Consider the following 22,062-nt stretch of genomic DNA (forward strand, 5'->3'; position numbering starts at 1 on the left):
CTGGCACGTGAACAGCTGGTAAGAAGGAAAAAGGAGATGTGGCGAGGCTTCAGGGAAGCCTGGGGCTGGAGCCCACAAGAAGTGTCCTCTGGTCCTGGCAAACCCCAGGCTAGCTGGGTTGGTATCGCCCCAGAAAGCAGGGGAACCTCACAGGGCCATCCGTTCAAGCTCAGCCTGACAAGAAGCCGACAGAAAGCATGTCATCCGGACGCAGGATGCAGAGCGGTCTTCTCTGTGAGCACTAGCTCTCATCTGCTTTTAAGAGTTGTGGGGAAGAAAATGAGGCAAGTAACCTTTTCCGAGGAAGTATTTTTAAGATATTAACATGTTTTCCAACAGCAATTTTTTTGAAGACTCAGTCTAATTCATATTCGTGTGTAGCTTCTAAAATAACTTATATTTGCACAAACTGTTTTCTTGGTAAAATTTTCAAAACATTCTCAAGGAAGATGCATTCTGTGGCAATGGGATGCCAATAGAACTAAAAGGACTTGATCTAAATGGAAAAAAATACCCACACATAATCTTCAGATTAAAAAAAAAAAAACCAATTGGTTAGTGGTGACTGAAAGGCAAACCTGACAACAGACCAGGGAGGTTCAGGCCCAGCGAGGGGAGGCAGTTAAGGGTGACCAAGAGCAGGAGGAGGAAGCCGATGGGGGAGGGCACATCAGGACACTGTTCACGGATGAATACTTCCTGGCGTGGTGGTTTCATTCCCTATGCAACCTTTTAACTGCAGGGACACAGAGCATGGGGCATCTACTCTGTCATTCAGATTTATTAGCATTTTTGCTAAAGGTCTTATAAAAGATCTCAGGAATAAAAGCAGCATCCAGTGGCTCTTGCTCATGTTTCCTGTGTCTGATAATAATTAACAGCTACTGCTTAGCAAGGCCAGCCACAGGCTCTACCCTCCGCCATATGCCTCCTGCGATGGTCACTCCCAGTATCCTAATTGTAACTATAAGGACACTAAAGGTTTGTGAGGAGAAATGTTTGCTCGCAGTCACCTGGTTGTTGTATGACAGAGACAAGATGCATACCTAGATGCCTATCTGAATGGTCTAACTTCAGAGTCCTCTTGACCACCTCACCATATGCTCCCTTGTGTGATGACCTCCCAACCACAGAAAATGTGAAACATAAACGACTATGTGACAAAGAAAGTCTGAGGTCCCAATACACTAATGGCTTAAAAATCATAATACAACCATCAAGGGATGCTAAGATCACTGGATGAAAATCAGCCAGGGAAGAGAATGTTCACGGAGCTTCAAAGTCTGCCCCATTGCTTACTAGTAAAAGACAAGAATGTAAAAAGTGACTTTATAGGCCAGATGTGGTGGCTCACACCTGTAATCCCAGCACTTTGGAAGGCCGAGGTGGGTGGACTACCTGAGTTCAAGAGATGGAGACCATCCTGGCCAACATGGTGAAACCCCATCTCTACTAAAAATACAAAAATTAGCTGGGTGTGGTGGTGGGTGCCTGCAGTCCCAGCTACTCGGGAGGCTGAGACAGGAGAATCGCTTGAATCTGGTAGATGGAGGTTGCAGTGAGCCGAGATCTTGCCACTGCACTCCAGCTGGTGACAGAGCGAGACTCCATCTAAAAAAAAAAAAAAAGTAACTTTATAAAGAGAGCTCATGAGAAACGACCTTAGCCCGGTGAACAAACTTATCACCATGAGCCATGGGCGCCCACTGATGTGCTGGAAAGAGAGATGGAGGAAATGTCTATCTCAATCTAAGTATGAGGAAATAATCAGACAAGTCCAGATTGGGTAACGCTCCATAAAACAAGTGGCTCAGACTCTTCAAAAACATCAACATCATGAAAGAGAAAAATGAAAGCAGGGCTTCAGTTCAGATAAAAAGAGACATAACTGAATTCAGTGAGTGATACTTAATTGAACACTAGACGGTGGAAAACAGCTATGATGAATATTTGGGAGACAATCAGAGTTATCTGGATAGGGACAACATATTTGGATAATATCTCTTTATCAATATTATATTTCACAGTGGTAATGGTACTACACTTTTGTAGAAGGCAGCTGTGTACTTAGGAGATGATGCCAAAGTGTGTCATGATGTCAACAGCCTACTTTCAAATGATTCAGACAAAAAGAATCAAACACACACAAACACATATTTACCATCTGCGTGTGTCTGTGTATAAACAATTGGTAAATCTGGGTGAAGAATTATGGGTGTTCACTTTTCTATTCCTTCAAGTTTTCTGTAGAATTAAAGCTTATAAAATAAAAAGTAGGCAAGAAGGTATATAAAAATATTTGTTCCAAGAGTGATAAAGCAAAAGAATTTGCTATCACTCTTGATATCGGTCAGATTAAAATTGTATTTTTGGATAAGAAGAGGAAACAGTAAAAGTAAAAATAATTAGTGTGTTAAGATAATAGGACTATTTTTCTTTTGCTTATAATATTTTAAAAATCAATAATGGTTGCAACAGATGACAAATTTTGCACTGGTATAAATCAAGTCACTTGTCAATCACTACAGTTGTTTTTTTCCTTTTAAAGAATAATGCCTATTATTCCAATCTCAAATTCTAATGCCGTATGAAATACATTTCATGACTCTTTCTCAATGAACCTTACACTTTATCCGAGCTTTAGGTTTGATTTCCAGGGAGTCCACAGAACCACTACCAGGTCTATTGTCAGAGGCAGTGACTGCACTTGCCCCTCTGGCTTGCCACTAAGACCCCACCAACACAGGACTTACTTTTCAGACACCTGATTCTGGAGGTGTGTGGCAGTCAGGCATGCAGGCCAACGCCGCATCGTCCCTGCTGGAAATGGCCCATTGTTGCCCCAGTGGAAGGTGAGACCACAGCGCCTGAGAACTCTGGAAAAGACAGTGAGAATCAAAGAGAATGTTCACACTTCACGGAAAGTGAGAATTCACAATTTCAATGTTAGGATTTTTTATATTTAAAAAATTAAATATTAATATTTCAAATTTTAAAATGATTTTAAATATTTAACATGCATTTGCAATTGGCTGGTGAATCCCACACCCCTGTCTCCCACTCCTAATACATGACCCCACCCTTTAATTTTTAAATGAATGCCCCATCAGGAGACAGATGAGGATCAATGGGAAAAGTCTCATCTGTGTAGACGTAACAGACGTGAGGGTGGGCTTAGAGCTCCTAGAAGCTGATGTGCCAGGGGAGGGAACTGTGCTTCTCAGCGGGGCTCGAACACTGAACTCTGACTTCTGAGATCCTGGGAGAGAGGTTCTGGGGGTGTGATCTGCGGGGAACCTCAAAGTGAGGGGGCTGTTCATATTTCACACAGAACCAGGTGCACCCCATCTGGACTGGGCATCCCCTAGGTCAGCAGATGTCTGTATATTTTTACCTTTTTAGGTCATTTATCTAATAACTTATAGATAAAATTTAATTTTTACTCAGTTAAATAACATACATAACCTCTAATTTCCACATAGGATAAGGCCCCTAGTTCAATCTAATTCCCATCTCTTCCTCTGCTACCTGCTATATTTTGTTGAAATTATTTAAAATGTTAATTTGAAATTCCTTTTGATTTTTGTGTTCTACTTTCTCAGGAGTCATAATTCTTAACAACTGCTTTAAGCTTCAGTTCTATATTATTACTTGTAACATGACTGTGTTTTGGTGTTTGCTGATTGATCATAAATAATTTGCATATCTCTCATTGCTCCTTTACTTTTCAATTTTACTAGAAGGCTTGAGTAGTACTTTCAAAATGATTTTGTAGGCAATAAATTTTCTGATTTCTAATGCAAAAGAATAGAATCAATAGCTAAGACAATCTTGAAAAAGAAGGACAAAGTTGGAAGTCTCACACATCTTGATTTCAAAACATACTATGAATCTATGTTAATCAAAGCACGTGGTGTGGGCATAAAGACAGATTTACAGTCCACACAAGGTAGACCAGAAATACATCCTCAAATATATGGTTAAATCATTTTCCACAAGGGTGCCATGCATGGCTTCACATAAATGGCCAAACGTTTTCCTCAAGACCATTCCATGTGGAAAGGACAATCTTTTCAATAAACGGTGCTGGGAAAACTGTACATCCACATGCAAAATAATGAAGTTAGACTCTTACCTAACATTGTATGCAAAAATTAACTAAAAATGGATTGAAGACCTAAATGTAAGAGCTAAACCTATAAAACTCATACAGGGAAAGACTGGGGAAAAGCTTTACGGCACTGGATTTGACAATTATTTCTTGGGTACGATGCCACCAAAAAAACAGGGAAAACAGGAACCAAAGGAAAAACAGATAAATTGGATTTCATCAAAATTACAAACTTTTGTGTACCAAAGGACACTATCAAAGTGAAAAGGCAACCAATAGAATGACAGAAAATGTTTAAAAATCATATCTCTGATAAGGGATTAATACCCATCACATATGCAGAACCCCTGTAACTCAACAGGAAGAACCTGAAAAAATGGAAAGATATCCCACGCTCACGGATTAGAAGAATTAATATTGCTAAAATGTCTATATTAACCAAAGCGATTTATAGATTCAATGCAATTCCTCTCAAAATACCAATGACATTCTTCACAGAAATAGAAAAAAGGCTGAAATTCATATGAAACCACAGAAGACCTTGGATCTAAAGTGATCCTGAGCAAAAAGAACAAAGCTAAAGGCATCACACTGGTTGTGTTTTCAAATGATACTACCAACCTACAGTAACCAAAAGAGCATGGCACTCACATAAAAACAGACACATCCACCAATGGAACAGAACAGAGAACCCGCAAATACATCCACACACTTACAGCCAACTCGGTTTCGACAAACGTGGCAAGAACACACATGGGGGAAAATACAGTCTCTTTAATAAATGGTGCTGAGAAAATCAAATATCCATGTGCAGAAGGATGAAACTAGATCCTTATCTCATCATATACAGAAATCAACTCAGAATGGATTAAAGGCTTAAATGTAAGACCTAAAATTACGGAACTACCATAAGAAAACATTGGGGAGACACTTCAGGACATTGGTTTGGGCAAAGATTTTTGCATAAGACCTCAAAAAGGCAACATAGAACAACGGGTTTATATTAAGCGAAAAAGCTTCAGCACAGGAAGGGAAACAGCTAAGTGAAGAGACAACCTAGAGAAAGGGAGAAAATATCTGCAAACTTCCACCTGACAAGGGATTAATAACCAGATTATATAAGGAGCTCAAACAACTCCATAGCAAAAAAACAAATCATCTGATTAGAAAATCGGTAAATGACCTGAATAGATGTTTCTCAAAAGAAGACATACTAACAGCCAACAGGCATATGAAAAAATGCTCAATATCATGAATCACCAGGGAAATGCAAATTAAAACCACAATGAGATATCATCTCACTCTAGTTAGAACTGGCTATTATAAAAAAGACAAAAAACAACAGATGCTGGTAAGGATGTGGAGAAAGGGGAATGTAAATTAGTACTACCATTACGGAAAACAGTACAGACGTTCCTCAAGAAACTAAAAACAGAACGACCAAATATCCATTAATCCTGCTGCTGAGTATATATTAAAAGGAAAGGAAATCAGTATATTGAAGAAATATCTGCACTCCCATGTTTACTGCAGCACTGTCTGCAATAGCTGAAATGTGGACTCAACCTAAGTGTCCATCAATGGATGAATGAATAAAGAAAGTGTGGAATATATACAGGACGGAATATTACTCAACCAGAAAAAGAACAGAATCCTGTCATTTGCAGCATCATGGATGGAACTGGATGTCATGATGTTAAGTGAAATAAGCCAGGCACAGAAAGACAAATATCACATGTTCTTACTCAAATGTGGGAGAAAAAAAAGTGGGTCTCACAGACATAGGAGTAGAATAGTGTTTACCAGATGCTGGGAAGGGAAGTGGGGAGGAAGAGAAGTTGGCTAATGGGTACCAACATGCAGTTAGATAGAAGAAATACATTCTGGTATTTGATAACATAGTAGGAAAATTATAGTTAACAATAAACTACTTCCTGTGTCCCTTTCTTTGTTCACATTTTTTCCCTCAGGAATTTTCAAAATTCCTGTTCTCTCCTGGCTCCACTCAAGACCCAGCTCAAATGCCATGTTTGTCATGAAGCTTACCTAAGAACAGCCTTCGACCCGGGGCCCCGTGTCTCCAATGCTGGACTTGGTCCCCTGCCCACTCTGGGGTGTTCACTCCATGGACATGCAGTCCCCTGGCGGAAAATGAAGGACACCCCCGACTAACAACCCTCACACACTTGCACTGGGACAGACACTTTTCCTGCCTTTATCACTTAGTGAGTGGCTTTATCTCTTAGTCTTCCTAAAAGCTTCAAGAGCTGAGTGAGTTTCTAGGAAACGGGCTTTAATCCACACAGTGATCACTGGGTCTGTCTCTCAGGAAGGTGCAGGAGGGATGCTCAGGTCAGGCGTTCATCTCTGCCTCAGGCCTGCTGGTAAGCGGTTTTGTTTATGGTTCCCTAATGGAATAAAAACTTACAGCATGTCCTGGCCAAATTTTCAGGAAATTTAAATTCAGGAGAAGTCTGTAACAACTTCTGGAAATAAAGAGGAAAGTCTCTTTTCTTTTTTCTTTTGTACTGTAAGATACTGTAAGTCCAAACTATGTCCGTAATGAATTACGTAAAGATCTGGAAGGCTGAAGTGTTTCTCGAAATGCCAATATCTCTAGAGGGAAATGCAGGAAAACAGCCTTTGGGTAAAATGAGTTCAGATCTGCAACAAAACACAAGGGAGGGGTAAGGCTATCAGCTAAACTAAGGGTGGGATGAATGCTTCCTGCACATTTTAATCCTGGGGAGAACAGTAGTTTCTAAAATAAAACAGGCATTTTAGACCTGCATTCTGGCTCTGAAATGCAGAATGCGGCGGGATTGGATGTGGTGATGCCAGGCAGACACACCCTTCTCAAAGCCCCCAGTGCTGACAGTGGGCCCAGGGAGCGTGCTAACGCTGTGGATATACTGCGTGTCTGGGGGGCTCCAGGTGAGAGCAGAGACCCAGGTCCGTAAGGTGCAGGTGAAAGCCCAAAGAGGCTGTTCTAGCTGAATCCCCCTCTCCACCCGGCCCCTTGGTGTCACTGAAGGCCAGCACATGGGAAACCCATCAGCTGGGCTTCCTGAGTTCTGGGATCACTACCAGCCAGGTCCCCCACTTGCCTGTGGTCTAAGAAGCCACCACGGCTGCTTTGTCCTGCATCACCATGGGACTTGGGCTGTTCCAAATGTCCTGGTGAAGATGAAAAGGGACCTCTGAAGATGCTCCAGAGACCCGAACAACTCACTGCTCTAAGCTGAAACTACTGTAAAAATACAAGGCACTGAGAGGGGCTCAAGATGAAGGCAGGACTACAGGACCAGAGATGCTTCCAGGGCTGACTGCCGGGAAACAGCAGGTACAAAATGAGCAGCGGCTGCCCAACAGGGTGCCAAGTGACCTTAGTGACCCCAGAGTGGAGCTCAGAGGCCAGGACGCTGCCCTCACAGAGCCAGTGGAGGGGGCCCACGCAGCGCAGGTGTGTGAAGGGTCAACAGGCACTGGCATGCCCTCTGGCCTCCCATGGCTGGGGGCCTCCTCCCTCAGGCTACCTGGATCCTGGGCTCTTGCCGCTCTCCTTGCTCCCTACTCCTACCCAGGTTTTCCTGACTTCTTTCATTCAGCTCTCCTTCTCCCTGTCATAAGACCCCTCCACCCTTCACAAGCCCAGATCCCTCAACCTCCCTTCCCTCAGGAAATGCTGCTCAGCATTCAACCAGAAAACTTTTTTTTTTTTTTTTTTTGAGACGGAGTCTCGCTCTGTCGCCCAGGTTGGAGTGCAGTGGCCGGATCTCAGCTCACTGCAAGCTCCACCTCCCAGGTTTACGCCATTCTCCTGCCTCAGCCTCCTGAGTAGCTGGGACTACAGGTGCCCGCCACCTCGCCCGGCTAGTTTTTTGTATTTTTAGTAGAGACGGGGTTTCACCGTGTTAGCCAGGATGGTCTCGATCTCCTGACCTCGTGATCCGCCCGTCTCGGCCTCCCAAAGTGCTGGGATTACAGGCTTGAGCCACCGCGCCCGGCCAGAAAACTTTTTTTGTAACACCAGTTTACTTTATTATTATCTACTCTCAGCAAGTCTCAAGAATTTTTAAGGATACAATACATCGTTACAATAGTTACCATGTTCTAATAGTCCCCATGTATCCCTCGAACTTATTTATCCTGCCTCAATGAAATTTGTATCCTTTGACCGACATCTCACCCCAGCCCAGCTCCCCTAGCACCTGACCAACACCGTTCTGCTCTCTGCTTCTGTGAGTTCACCTTTTCCGGATTCCACACATACGTGAGACCATGCAGGATTGGTCTCTCCATGCCTGGCTTATTTCACTGAACATGATGCCCTCCAGGTTCAGTCTTGCTGTGCATGACAGGATTTCATTCTTTTTATGACTGAATATTACCCATCGTGCATTTATACCACGTTTTACATTTTCTTTCTTTCTTTTTTTTTGAGACGGATTCTCGCTCTGTCACCCAGGCTGGAGTGCAGTGGTGCGATCTCAGCTCACTGTAAGCTCCGCCTCCTGGGTTCACGCCATTCTCGTGCCTCAGCCTCCCGAGTAGCTGGGACTGCAGGTGCCCGCCACTACGCCCGGCAAGTTTTTTTTGTAGTTTTAGTAGAGACGGGGTTTCATCATGTTAGCCAGGATGGTCTCGACCTCCTGATCTTGTGGTCCATTTGCCTTGGCCTCCCAAAGTGCTAGGGTTACAGGTGTGAGCCACTGCCCTGGCCATGTTTTACATTTTCTTTATCTATTCATCTTTGGATGAGCACAGGGTGGTTCCATGTCTTGGCTATTGTGGATAGTGCTGCAGTGAACATAGGAGTGCGGGTAACTCTTTGACATACTGATTTCATTTCCTTTGACTATATACCAGTAGTGGGACTGCTGGATCACATGGTAGTTCTAGTTTTGTATCACTGAGGAACCGCCACACTTTTTCCATAATGGCTGCACTAATTTACATACCCACCAACAATGTACCAGTGTTCTCTTTTCTCCACACTTTCACCAACACATACCTCTTCTCTTGTGGCTAATAGTCATCCAAACAGATATGAAGTGATTGATATTTCACTGTAGTCAGCTAGCAAAACTTTTTTATTATTTATTTGCACAAAACCCAGGTCCTGCACAAATCAGGAACATTTTAATGAGCGTTTACTATGCTAGGAGTTGCAGGCCACGAGGCAGAAATAAACTTGAGTGGTTTTGACATCAAAACCCTGTAATCTGAAACAGGAGACAGACCTGGAGGCCGACACCCGCAGCACAGCCCGCTGCCTGGTGAACACCTGAGGTACAGAGCGGCCCCAGTCCGAGGGAAGTCACGGCTTGTCTTGTCATCTGCCTCCGGGGACAGGAAACTCTTCAGAGAGAAGGAGACACTTGGCTTGGACCTCAAACTCTAAGTAAGAGTTCCCAGAAAGATAAGGAGGGCAGAGGCCCCTGGTGTTTGCTGAGGGCCTATTCTATGTGGGGCCTTCACTAGGCAGGCGCTGCTAACTTCTCGCAGGTAAATTCTCCCACACACACCTGAGGAAGGGGGGCTCAGGCACACTCAGGCCTGTCCTTCTACTGCCCCAGAGAGGAGAATTCTCCACAGAGAACCTCCAGTGCAGACACGGGTTGGGGGTGGGTGGCCCGCAGATGAAGGAGTCCCCTGTGCAGGGGGTGGGGAAGGATTTGGTGTAGCTGCAGGTGTGAGTGACAGGGCACAGGGTTGGGTGGGGGGCACAAGGGGCTGGGGGTGGAGAGGCAGAATGGGCTGGCCATGCAGCACCATTACAGACAACTCCTCTTCACAGACGGGCAGCCACTGGCACGCTGAGGCCAGCAAGGGCTCAGGCCAGAAGTGCATTTTGAGAGTGCCTGCTGGCAGCACGCTGGGGACTGCCAGTCTGGCAAGTTGCAGGCAGCAGCTAAATCTGCTGAAGGCAGAGGGTCTCCGCAGTTCTCTTGCAGTTCCCTCTGGTCTGAAATCTTGGCACCTTCCATTCACTAGGGCAGAATCTGGGCCCATCGCCTTTTCGCCATCTGGATGACGCCTGTGTGCGTCTGCACCCGTGCCCCATGTCCTCCATGGACTGTGCCTGCTCCACTTCCTCCCACACCTGCCTGCATCCCTCACCAACATATTACACATATTCCTCTCCATCCCAGTGTGGGAGCCGGCCCTTCAGCTCCAGACAGACCTCAAAGGACCTGTGTCCCAGTGTTCAGAGGCATGTGTCCTGGTGAGTGGTCAGACCCAACGGCTGCTGGTCCAGGGACACCCACCACCCAGATGACTCAGAGGGACTCAGAGGGAGTAAGGGGAGTTCCCATGAGCAGCAGCCTCTGTCGCCCAGAGGGAGGTGGGTACCCACTTGAAGGGCCTGGGGCCAAGTGTCTGTAGCCTTTCAGAGCAGATGCAGCCAGGAGTGGAAAACAGAGCAGTGGGAAGTCCAAGCATTCTGTTACTCAGCAAAAGCTGCCTTTGTGCCCAGGCATCAAGGTCAGGGGGAGAAGACTGCTGGACTGGAGCAGCAGTCCTGGGTGTGGGGTGGCCTCTGCTAATTTCTTCCCTAGGGGAACTGTAACTCTAAAATGTGTTCAAGTTTCCCAAGAGAAAGAGGGTGCTGGCTGCTCACCTCTGCTTCCTGACCTCACTGCTAACCCAACTTCCCAGAACTAAGATAAATCATCCCTTTTTCAGCTTCTACTTGCTTTCAATTGTCTAAGCACAACCAACATTGCATTTGACCCGCATGCCAATCCCGGGGCCCAGTGACATGACCAGGTGACCTGGGATTTCCCAAGTGGACTCCTCCCCTCCACCTGCCTCCTTCCCCAGGCGGCCCCTCCTCACCCTCAGGTTTAATGCTGCTACCTCCTTAGAAAGGCCCTCCTTGGCTGCCCTTTATGAATGACGTTCCTCAACCTTCGCTGTCATTCACTCACCCACATTACTTTCTGTGGCGTTAGCAATCACCCTGTTAATCTGTTTACTCACATGCTGTCTGCTGAATCTTGCTCGACTGCTATCCTATTCGGGTTGTGATCAGGGTCCTCCTGAAGCTGGGCCTCCAGGGGGCCACAAAGACCCAGCATCTGTGGGTCTAGGGCTCAGGAGCCACAGAACACAAGGGTTTCAGAAGAACGAGACTTAGAGCTACTTGGGGTTCAGGAGGTGAAATTGAAAAGATTCTTCTACCTGACCTTGAAGCAGAAGAGGACATTTCTGAGTGTCTCCTTGTACCAGGCATGCTCCATATTCTCTATCATTACATTTTCACAATAACCCCGTGCTGCAGGGGCTAGCTAGCATGCACGTCTGCTTAAAGACCACCTCTCCTGAGCCCGGAGGAGTCAGACAACCTGCCCAGGGTCACACGACCAGCCACCTGCAACCTGAACAGCAAAGCCAACGTGCTGTGTTAGCATTAGGCCACTTCTCGAAATGGGCTGAGATGTGAGCGATGCTTTATCCCAGCTTGGTGAAGACACTGGTCACCTTATCTCCACAGCTCCGGAAGCCCCAGAGGCATCTCCGCCATCTCAAAAGTCATTTCCTGATCATCGAGCCCGTGGTCCTGCTACTGTCCTCATCAGGCAGCTTCACTGACTCCCAGCAGGACAGCAGCCAAGCATTGCTCCTTCCTCCAACTACACACATTCTTTCCTAACCCTTCCCTCCCCACCAAGGATATTTTCTATTTTAAAATGGTTAAAATTATGCTGGTGACAATTCCATCTTTTATTAAAGATTTTTTTTTTTTTTCCAAACTGGGAATGGAAATAGTCCCTTATTCGCTGGTTATTTGTTCAAATTTTCACATCAAAGCTAAGCAGCTGAAACACATTTTCCTCTAATACCCTGGCATTTATCCAACTTGGTCCCTTTCATTTATGTTGCTTCCCTAGTATCATGACCTGTTGATACTTCTGCATAGAGACCAGAAAGACGGGTCCCAGAGAGTCATCCCTCCACCCCAGCTCTTCTGCTTCCAGTTGACCCAACCCAAGTGGCACTGACAAGCCTGAACAGTGGTTTTCAAAGTGGGGCCCCTGGCCCACAACATCAGCATTGGTGGAGACTTGTTAAAAATGCAAGTTCTCAGGCTCCACCTAGAACCGGCTGAATTGCAAGTGGGGGCACTACCCAGCAAGCTGTGTTTGCACCAGCCCTCTGGGGTGGAGAACCACTGATCTAAAGGCTACCAAGGCCTGGGCCCCAGTCTCTGCTAATAGCTTCATCCTCTCTCTTTCTTCTTAGGCAGTCTCAGGAGCACATTTGTTCTCAGTTTTCAGGAGACCCACCTTTCACAGTTATCCCTTTGCTGCCCTCATACCTGCAAGCTCCTCCTCTCTACTCCTTTTTACTCCCAGCTTGTTTCAATCACACCCGGGGGCCTTGTTGTGAAGGCATCTGCCCTCCTGTCCCACACAATCAGTTTCCGCCTCCCTTCTCCTAGTGGTGTTGTCTTGGCAGTGTACTTACTGTTTTTGAGCATCACATCGCCCTTTCTAAAAATAAGAGTAATGGTACCTATGTAACAGGATGGTGATAAGGACTTACTGAGATAACATTAGTAGAGGGATGTGCTGGGAGGGTTAATTCCAGCAGGTCTGAAATTGGCCTGAGCTGCTTTGCTGAAGTAAGAGACATTCTGCATCAAACGATGAAAGGCAATGATTAATACTAGGGGTTTTTTTGTTTTGTTTTTTGTTTTTTGAGACAAGTCTCGCTCTGTCGCCCAGGCTGGAGTGCAGTGGTGGTGACCGCAAGCTCCGCCTCCCGGGTTCACGCCATTTTCCTGCCTCAGCCTCCCCAGTAGCTAGCTGGGACTACAGGCGCCCACCACCATGCCCAGCTAATTTTTTGTATTTTTAGTAGAGACGGGGTTTCACCGTGTTAGTCAGGATGGTCTCAATTTCCTGACCTCGTGATCTGCCCGCCTCGGCCTCCCAAAGTGCTGGGATTACAGGCGTGAGCCGCCGCGCCCGGCCAATACTGTTGTTTTACCCGTGGGTCCAAGGCAAGCTTCAGGGTGGGTTCTGCCTGTTTGTCCTCATTGTTTATGAACGACTGTGAGACTGATGTTTTGCACATGTTTGGGGAGGGGGCTCTGATGTTAGAGCCGCTCATGTAGCAATAATGTGCCTATGTGACCAGAAGGCTACAAAAAGCCTCACGGAGACTCCACTGGGCTGCCTGGTCTTAGGTGTTCCTTCCTTGCATGGGTACGTGGTTCCAGCAGAGAAAAGACATCTGGCTCAGGCCTGCAGAGGGAAGACCATTGGATGCAGCCCGTGTCGGCCTCAGTGTGTCCACACTGTTTGCTGTGAGGCAGCCTTTGGATGCAGGGCAGGTCCTTGCCTTCATGCTTGTCGCTCCGTCACATCCTTTCTTGTCGATAAACCACAGACTTGTGAGCATTGTCCTTCTGGGTGGGCCCTGTGAGTCTTCTTTAGCAATCAAATCTGTCTGACTGCACTGTTAGTGGAGGTGATGGTACAGGTATGTTTCCCTCTGCATCATTAACAAAGAAAATTCCCTGTTGAACTGCTCAGAATAATTGCTGTCCACTTCTTTCTTCATCACTTACAGCATTCTCTGCATTCTCCTATCCCCTGCCTACATCTGGATTCCATCCCTACCACCTGACTGAAACCACAGCCACAGAAGTCACACCCTGCTAATGACGGAATCACTGACCTTCTAGCTCTTAGTTAACACAGTCGTCATGGCTGCCATTGTGAACTGTTCCTTACACAGGGCACCATCGTCCTTCATCTCCCCATGACTTCAGTTTGTCTCACTGATTCCTTTTCCAACAAACTGTGGGTATTCTCCCAACTTTGTGCTTGGCTTGGCTCTTTCTGTTGGATAACTGATTTATACTCATTAAATATTCATAACACCTGTGTTCAGGTGACTCCCATGTGGCCCTCTCTAGTCTTGTTCTCTTTTCCACCCTTTGCCCTGCTCTCTGATAGGATGTCCACTTACACATCTCACAAGTACCTCAGATTTCTTAGAATCAAACCTGCCTTACTTGCAAAACTTACCTGTTCTTCAAGTCAGTCAAGACGGAAAAACTGAATTCTCCATTGATTTTGCCCTCTCCATCTCAATGAGTTCTTCAGCTCTCTCTCTTTCTCTGTGAATCAATCTTTCTCTTTTCCTCTATCTCTTTCTCTGTATCTCTCACTACTCACCTCTTCTCCCCAAGTCAGGCAATCATAAGCATCATGATATTCATAGAGAATGGCCTTTTTCTGCTTTCCTTGTCCCTTCTACAGATGTCACCGTCACAGGCCACCTGATGTCATTCAGTGGTGTAAGAATATGTCTTGAGGATTTTCCTCTGAGCCCCCAAACCTTTCTCACTCAAAGCTGTGATGAGAAAAATATACCTGCATCCTAGTCTCAAAGTATCTCCTGCAAGAAGATATTTACTAATGACAAATGGAGAAATGGTAACTTTGTACTAGAGAAACCTGACAGATAGCACCTTAGTCAAGGGACCAAGGTCAACATGCCAGTAATAAGACATATCAATAGTATGTGCACCAACACAGAAACGAGCAGAGCACATCAGTGGTCTCCTTCCCCGTAGTGCACAGCCTCACCTCGATCTGGTTGTGAGAAAATATCAGACAAACCCAAATGGAATGTCATTCTACCAAATAACTGACCAGTTCTCTTCAAAAGTATAAGGGTAATGACAAGGAAAGACTGAGGAACTGCTGCAGATTAAAAGCAACTAACGAGACATGATAACCAAATGCAGCGTAGGACCTAGATTGGATTCTAGAACAGAAAGAGGACATTAGTCAGAAAAGTAGTAAAATTTTTGTAATGATGTTGGTGGAATAGTTAACATGGTTGTGTCGATGTTAATTCTCTGGTTGTGATAATAGTACTGTGGTTTTGTAAAGTGTCAACATTTGGGAAAACTGGGTGAAAGGCAAATGGGAACTCTAAACTTTTTATAATTTTTTCCTAATTTACAAAATTATTTAAAATTATTATAATTTAAAAAATATATTTAAAATAAAAAGTTTTAAAAAGATGACACAAATGATCAGTATCTGGAATGAAAAAGGAATACTGGCCCTACAGGCATGAAAAGGATAATAAGGTAATATTGTGAACAATTCAACATATATAAATTTAGCAACTTAGATGAAATGGACCAATTCCTTGAGAAGCCCAAACTACCTTAATTACTCTAATATGAAACCGGTCATTTGGATAGTCCTACAACTATGGGAAATTAAATTCAGAATTTAAAACCTCCCCCAAAGAAATGTCCAGGCCTAGATGGTTTCAGTGGAGAATTCTACCAAACATTTAAATATGAATTAACACCAATTCTACCGTCTCTTCCAGAAAACAGAAGAAATGAAAACACTTTCCGACACTTCTATGAAGCCACTATTACTTTCATACCCAAACCAGACAAACCCAGTGTAAACAAATAAAACTACAGACCAATATCCCTAATGAATAGAGAGGCAAGAATCTTTAACAAAATATTACTGATGGAATTCATCAATATTGAAAAGTAATTACACACCATTATCAAGTGGGGTTTATTTTAGAAATGTAAGTCTGGTTTGATCTTCAAAAATCAGTCAATGTAATCCACCATATTAACAGATTAAAAAGAAAAATCACATGATCACATCGCTTGGTGAAGGAAAAAAATTCATAAAATTCAACACCCCTTCACGAAGTAATAATAGAACACTTTCAACTTAACAAAGAGCATTTACAAAAGGAGGAAAGAGACTTGACCTAAGTCTCACACCTTGTATACAGTAAAAATTAACTTAAAATGGATCACAGACTTGAATGTAAAATATAAGACTACAAAACTTTTTGAAAATAAACACACGAGAAAATCTTAGGGATTTAGGGTTAGGAAAGAAGTTGTTACTAGACTTGATACCGGAAGCATGATCCATAAAAGTAAAAATTGATAAATCTGAACTTTCTGTTCTGTGAAAGAGAGTAAAAAGACCAGCTACCGACTGGGAGAAAATATTTGCAAACCACGTATCTGACAAAGGACTACTATTTAGAATGTATAAAGAATTCTCAAAACTCAACGGTTAAATCAGTTAGAAAACTGGCAAAAAACAGGGAGAGACATGTCACTGAAGAGAAGGTATATATGACAAATAAGCACATAAAAATGTTCAGCATCCTCAGCCATCACGGAAATGCAAGTTAAAACACAATGAGTTATCATCGCACATCTATCAGAACAGCAAAAATAAAAAACAGTGACAACACCAACAGTTGACAAGGACGCAGAGAAATGGATCACTCACATGCTGTTTGTGGAAATGAAAATGACACAGCCACTCTGGAAAGCAGTTTCTCCTAAAACTAAACATAAAACTACCACTTAACCCAGCAACCGGACTCCTGGGCACTTATCCTAGAGAAATGGAGTCTTACGTTCACCCAAACACCTGCATAGGGATGTTCACAGCAGCTTTCTTCATAAGAGCCCAGAACTAGAAATGATCCAGAACCCTCAAGGGGTGAATGGCTAACAAACTGTGGAATGCCCATACCGTGAACCACTACTCAGTAAGGAAAAGGAATGAACTCTTGATAACCACAACAACTTGGATGAATATCCAGGGAATTATTCCAAGTAAAAAAAAAAAAAATCCCCAAATTACATATTATATGATTCCATTGATATAACATTTTTAAAATACAAAATTGTAGAAATGGAGACAGATGAATGGTTGCCAGAGGTTAAGAATGAGGTTGGGTAAGTGATTGTGGATATAAAGAGCAGCACTGGGGATCCTTGCGGGATGGAAATGTTCTACATATTGACTACATCAATATTAATGTCCTGGTTGTGATACTGGACCATAGTTTTGCATGATGCTACCACTGGGAGAAAATGGGTAAAGGGGACACTGGCACTCTGTATTTCTTACAACTGCATATCAATATACAATCATCTCAAAATAAAGTGTTTAATTAAAAACATACTTTGCCCACTCCTGGAGACCCTTTACACCTCTTCCTTAAATACCGATTTTTTCCTTAAGTACTGCCCGTATCAGGGCACTACTGTCACTGAACATTTTGAGGCACTTATTTTATCTTACCAAGTCTCTACCTAGCTTTATCGGGTTTTCACATCTTGACCTGTGCTGACCTATTTCTCACTATTTTTCAAATATACCTATTTGAGTTACGTAAGTTCTGAATTTCTGCTACAGCAACTCATAGCAGTTTAATCTGGGACAAACCACGGACTCCGCCAATTTTTGTTTCCTCATCCACCTCCTTGCTGTTCACAGTGCTACCTCTTTAATTAAAGGTACTATGAAAATTCAGACATATAATGTCCCTGGTGTTCCCCCTCAAAAACACTGTCCAGAAAGAAAATGAAGTCAGAACCTATGCTGACTTCTAACTAAGGCCACTGCAAGCTGACGGTTCACAAGATGTACTCTTTTCTTCTGGAAATCTGTCCCAGAATATTCGGCCACATTGACATGACTGCCATAATTTGCAGAAGCAAAGTTCTATTCCTCCTCTTAAAACTCCCAAACAGTATTTATTTTATGAAAATTCTCAGGGTGTGATCAAAGAAAAGCCCCCTGGATGCACTGTGGATTTCATACAGTACTTTTGCCCAGCTGTGTTGGCATCTGCTGGTGCTCATCAGAAATTAATGTTCGCAATGAGATCACTTGGACACAGGAAGGGGAACATCACACACCAGGGCCTACTGTGGGGAGCGGGGAGGCAGGAGGGATAGCATTAGGAGATATACCTAATGTAAATGACGAGTTAATGGGTGCAGCACACCAACATAGCACATGTATACATATATAACAAACCTGCACGTTGTGCACGTGTACCCTAGAACTTAAAGTATAATAAAAAAAAAAATTAATGTTTTCGGGCCCCACTGAGACCTACTGAACCAGAACCCGCATTTCAACTGTATCTCCAGAGATTCTTACACACACCAAAATTTGAGAAGTGCTGCTCTATAATGGATATAATGTAATCCCTGGCTCACAGGGTTGATGTGAGAATTAACAGAACACCCAGTACTTACTCTTTCCTTTTCCATCACAGCCAACCTAGTGTCAGGAAATTACTTCCCTCTAGACCTTCCTTGCACCAGCCAAGAAATGAAGAAATGAAGACAACTTTTCAGACACGATCGGCCCACAGGATGGAGAAGCTCAAGGCCCTGATGAGTTGGGACCCATTTATCTCATTCTAGTTACTTGCAGCTGCAGAAACTCACATGAACTTGCCGGTTTAGTGACAGCTTTTGCTTCCCACTTGAACAGCTGTCTTTTGTTTGCTTTTTTGCTTTTATCTTGAAGTCTAAACTCACTGTCCCATTTCCGTCAGTACTGAATTTCATCTTGTTAGATTCAGTGCACCACAACTCCTGCCTAGGACAAGCCATCTGGACTCCTTTCGGCTCCAGTTGCCCAGCCTAACCTCCAGGCAGAATCTGGCACTCACAGCTGCGTGTACTCACAGGACCAGATCCACACCCCAGGCACCTCCCTATCTTAAGGAGCACCCCATCTCATTCACCTGCTATCTCCTCACTGGAAGTTCCTGGAGATCAGGAACTGACACATGCGTATTTGCAAGCCTAGGACTTAGTGTTAAATAAAACTTAACCAAATAAATGACAATTTGATCTGCGGGCCATGAATGTTCTCACTGTGCAACAGTAGGTGTCAGGAAACCTCAGCCTGCCCATCAGCTCCCTGTTTTTTATAAATAAAGTTTTATTGGAACACAAGCACACCCATTCATTTATATAAAATCTACTGGCTGAGTTGTCTGGTTGTAAACAGAGACTACAGAGCCTGCAAAACTTGCAATATTTACTATTGATCCTTTATGAAAAACTTTGCTAACCCTTATTCTAGAGCATTTAGAAAATGCCTAGATGGGAAGGAAGACACAGCCTCACAGCAGTCTGCCAGAGACTCCTTTCTAGGCTTAACTAAAGGACTAACAGACAAATGTGTTCTCTGTGTATGGTCATTGACAATGGTGACTCCTATCTCATTAAAATGACATTCAGGCTACATTTTTCCATCTTTACCATAGGACTGTCACGAGGAATTACAAGAGCAGAGTGTTATAGCTTGAAGGGACTTTTGAAGTCACTTAGATCCCAAACTTTCATTTTACAAACGGAAAATCTGGACTTGAGAGTGAAGTGACTTCTCTAAAGAGAACAGGTAAGTGAGGGTTTAGACATTTGAATTCAACTCTTCTGATTCAAAATAAACTTTTTTTTTTTTTTTTTTACAATTACACTATGCTACCTCTTTAATCAAACGCACTCCAAAAATTCAGATGTATAATGTCTCCAGTGTTCCCTCTCAAAAACATTATCCAGAAAGAAAATGAAGTCAGAATCTATGCTGACTTCTAACTAAGGCCACTGCAAGCTGACGGTTCACAAGATGTACTCTTTTCTTCTGGAAATCTGTCCCAGAATATTCGGTCACATTGACATGACTGCCATAATTTGCAGAAGCAAAGTTCTATTCCTCCTCTTAAAACTCCCAAACAGTGTTTATTTTATGAAAATTCTCAGGGATTTGATCAAAGAAAAGCCCCCTGGATGCACTGTGGATTTCATACAGTACTTTTGCCCCACATCTGCAACCAGCGCCTGGTGCCTGAGGTATCTCTGTTGCCTCTATCTTCTATTGGTCCGTATACATGGGATGAGGAAAGGACCCAATAAATTTCTTCCCAATTTATACAAAATGATGCTAATAACTTATTAAACATTGTTTGCCACTGGATTCTATGTATGAGCACCAGGTCTAGTTTACCATGTAGTGCCCACTTATCTTATCCTGAGAGTTGCTACCACGGTATGTCATGCGGCTTGCATGTCAGACTCTATTCAATATATTATGGAATGTGTTTTCTACTTTTGAAATATAATTTCAAAGAATTGTGGATTGTGTTTAATAATGGTAAGTTCTAATTAAATGATAGCACGTGTATAAACTGGAACATACAGAGATACTGAAATTACATTTTTGAAGTTTTATATTCCTTGGGGAAACACTTAGGAAGTGAAAAAAATCAAGAGAAAACCATATATATGAAAAAACCTCAAGAATGTAAAACTGCATATATAAAAGACTAAAGGAAAAGATGCTAAACGGTTATCATATAGCCATATCTGCCATCTATTTCTTTATCATTCTGGGATTCCTGCCTTATTTAAGGAGACCTCTCTCAATTGAGATTATATGGATCACATTCTACTCTTTTTCCTCCTACTTATATGATTAGATTTTTTGCTGTACATTTAGGTTTAAAACCCATCTGGAATTTATTCATGTGCATGCCTCAGTGTTGGCATCCAATTTTATTCCCTTCCAACATCACTGATTACAACAAGATATTTATTAAATATGCTGTCTTTTCCAAGTGAGTTAAAATATATCCATACTTTGATCTGTTTGCAAAATCTCTTCTCTCTTTCGGTGATTTTAATTTTTGTCATTTTTGGTACCAATACTATTTTCTTTTGACGAGTGTGGCTATGTGATACTTTTATAGATGACACAAGACCCCTCTTCCTACTCTTCTTGAGGAATTTCTTGCTGACATTACTGGACAGCTTGGGCTCCGTTAAAACAAAAACCTAGAGTACTGACCAAAATTGCATTACAAATACATGTTAATTTCAAAATAACTGATGGCTTCAAATTCAGCTTCCCCATCCAGGAGTACAGTATAATTCTCCATTTATCTAGATTTTTAAGTCCTTTCATAAAAAGTTGTACTTGTCATACTTCTTGCTTTTGGTATGAATTCCTATGGTAAAATATAAATAAAATATATACAAAGTAAAAACAGATTGGGAGAAATTTCCAACCCATTTGACCAAAAGTTAGAGTTCCTAATATATAAAGAGCTTGCACCATTGAGAATTAAAAGGAAGAACAGCCTTAGGAGACAATGGGAGGAGCCACTCCTGTAAAAGAGGGGCTGGAGACAGCTGATAGGCTGTGAAAGTGCACACCACCTGCCCCTCACAAGCAGTCAAGCAAATGCGAGATGAAACAAGACACTTTTGCTTTTTAATCTAATGAGACTGTAAAACTTAAAAAGAGTTTCTAACATCCGGTGGTGGTAAAGATGTGGGGAAACAGCACTTCACACATTAACGGTGAGAGCGTGAATTGAAAAAAGATGAATCAGCAGATTTTAAAAGTTAAATTGCATATGCCCTTTGAATCACATTGTTAGGATTTTATTCCACAGAAATTGAGAGTTTTAATAAAGAAAAAGACACGTGTAAGAGGCTTTCCCCCCTCAGCATTATTTAGGATGGCAAAAGCATGACCACCATCCATAGAGGTGAGGTGGGAGGAATTTGGACGCAGCCGCACTATATTGTAATGAGCATACACTTTTGCACTGTCATATCTTTCTCCCTTAAGTCATGTTTCCTTTGCAGCCCTCCTCTTTAAGACTGATTTATATTCAGAATCAAAGGGGCCACTGATCAGCCCTGGCCCTTAGTGCTGACTTTTCTTAACCTCCTTAGCAAGAATATCCTCTAGAAATCCAGGTTTATTGGAGGAAGAGGAAGCAATTAAACAATTTTCTAAATTCCAATAGCTCCATTAGCATTTCAAGGGTCTTTTGAGGGAGACCCAGATAATTTTACTATCTGTCAGGGACAAGGGAACTTCAAGACTTGATGACTAAGAAATGGAAAACCTCACTTCAAGGGACTCTGGCGGGGAGGAAGGTGGGGAAGGAGGCAGTGAGAGATACAGGTGGCCTGGGCTGTTTCTGGGTCCAAGGCCCCAGTGGAGAGGAATTTCAGAGAAGATGTGAAAGTGACAGCAGTTGAGGAGTAGATTATACTCTGCTCCTCTCTGGGATTGTGGGAAGAGACTAGA

The 22,062-nt window shown here is 43.2% G+C and overlaps 1 protein-coding gene across 8 annotated transcripts in view; it reads right to left on the reverse strand.

The window, feature by feature from the left end:
• LOC105497527 (OTU deubiquitinase 7A) overlaps window positions 1-22,062 on the reverse strand; it is a 368,351-nt gene that overhangs the window by 188,061 nt on the left and 158,228 nt on the right. For 7 of the 8 annotated variants that reach the window (XM_071067240.1, XM_071067242.1, XM_071067244.1 and 4 more), the window contains one exon: window positions 2,754-2,876. In XM_071067240.1, coding sequence (XP_070923341.1) covers window positions 2,754-2,812 — 59 coding nt within the window. In that variant the 5' untranslated portion in view covers window positions 2,813-2,876. Of the gene's footprint in view, window positions 1-2,753; window positions 2,879-22,062 lie in introns of those variants that run through there. The other variant, XM_071067246.1, reaches the window with a different exon arrangement.

The sequence above is a fragment of the Macaca nemestrina genome, chromosome 7 (assembly GCF_043159975.1).
Source record: "Macaca nemestrina isolate mMacNem1 chromosome 7, mMacNem.hap1, whole genome shotgun sequence".
Classification (NCBI taxonomy): domain Eukaryota; kingdom Metazoa; phylum Chordata; class Mammalia; order Primates; family Cercopithecidae; genus Macaca; species Macaca nemestrina.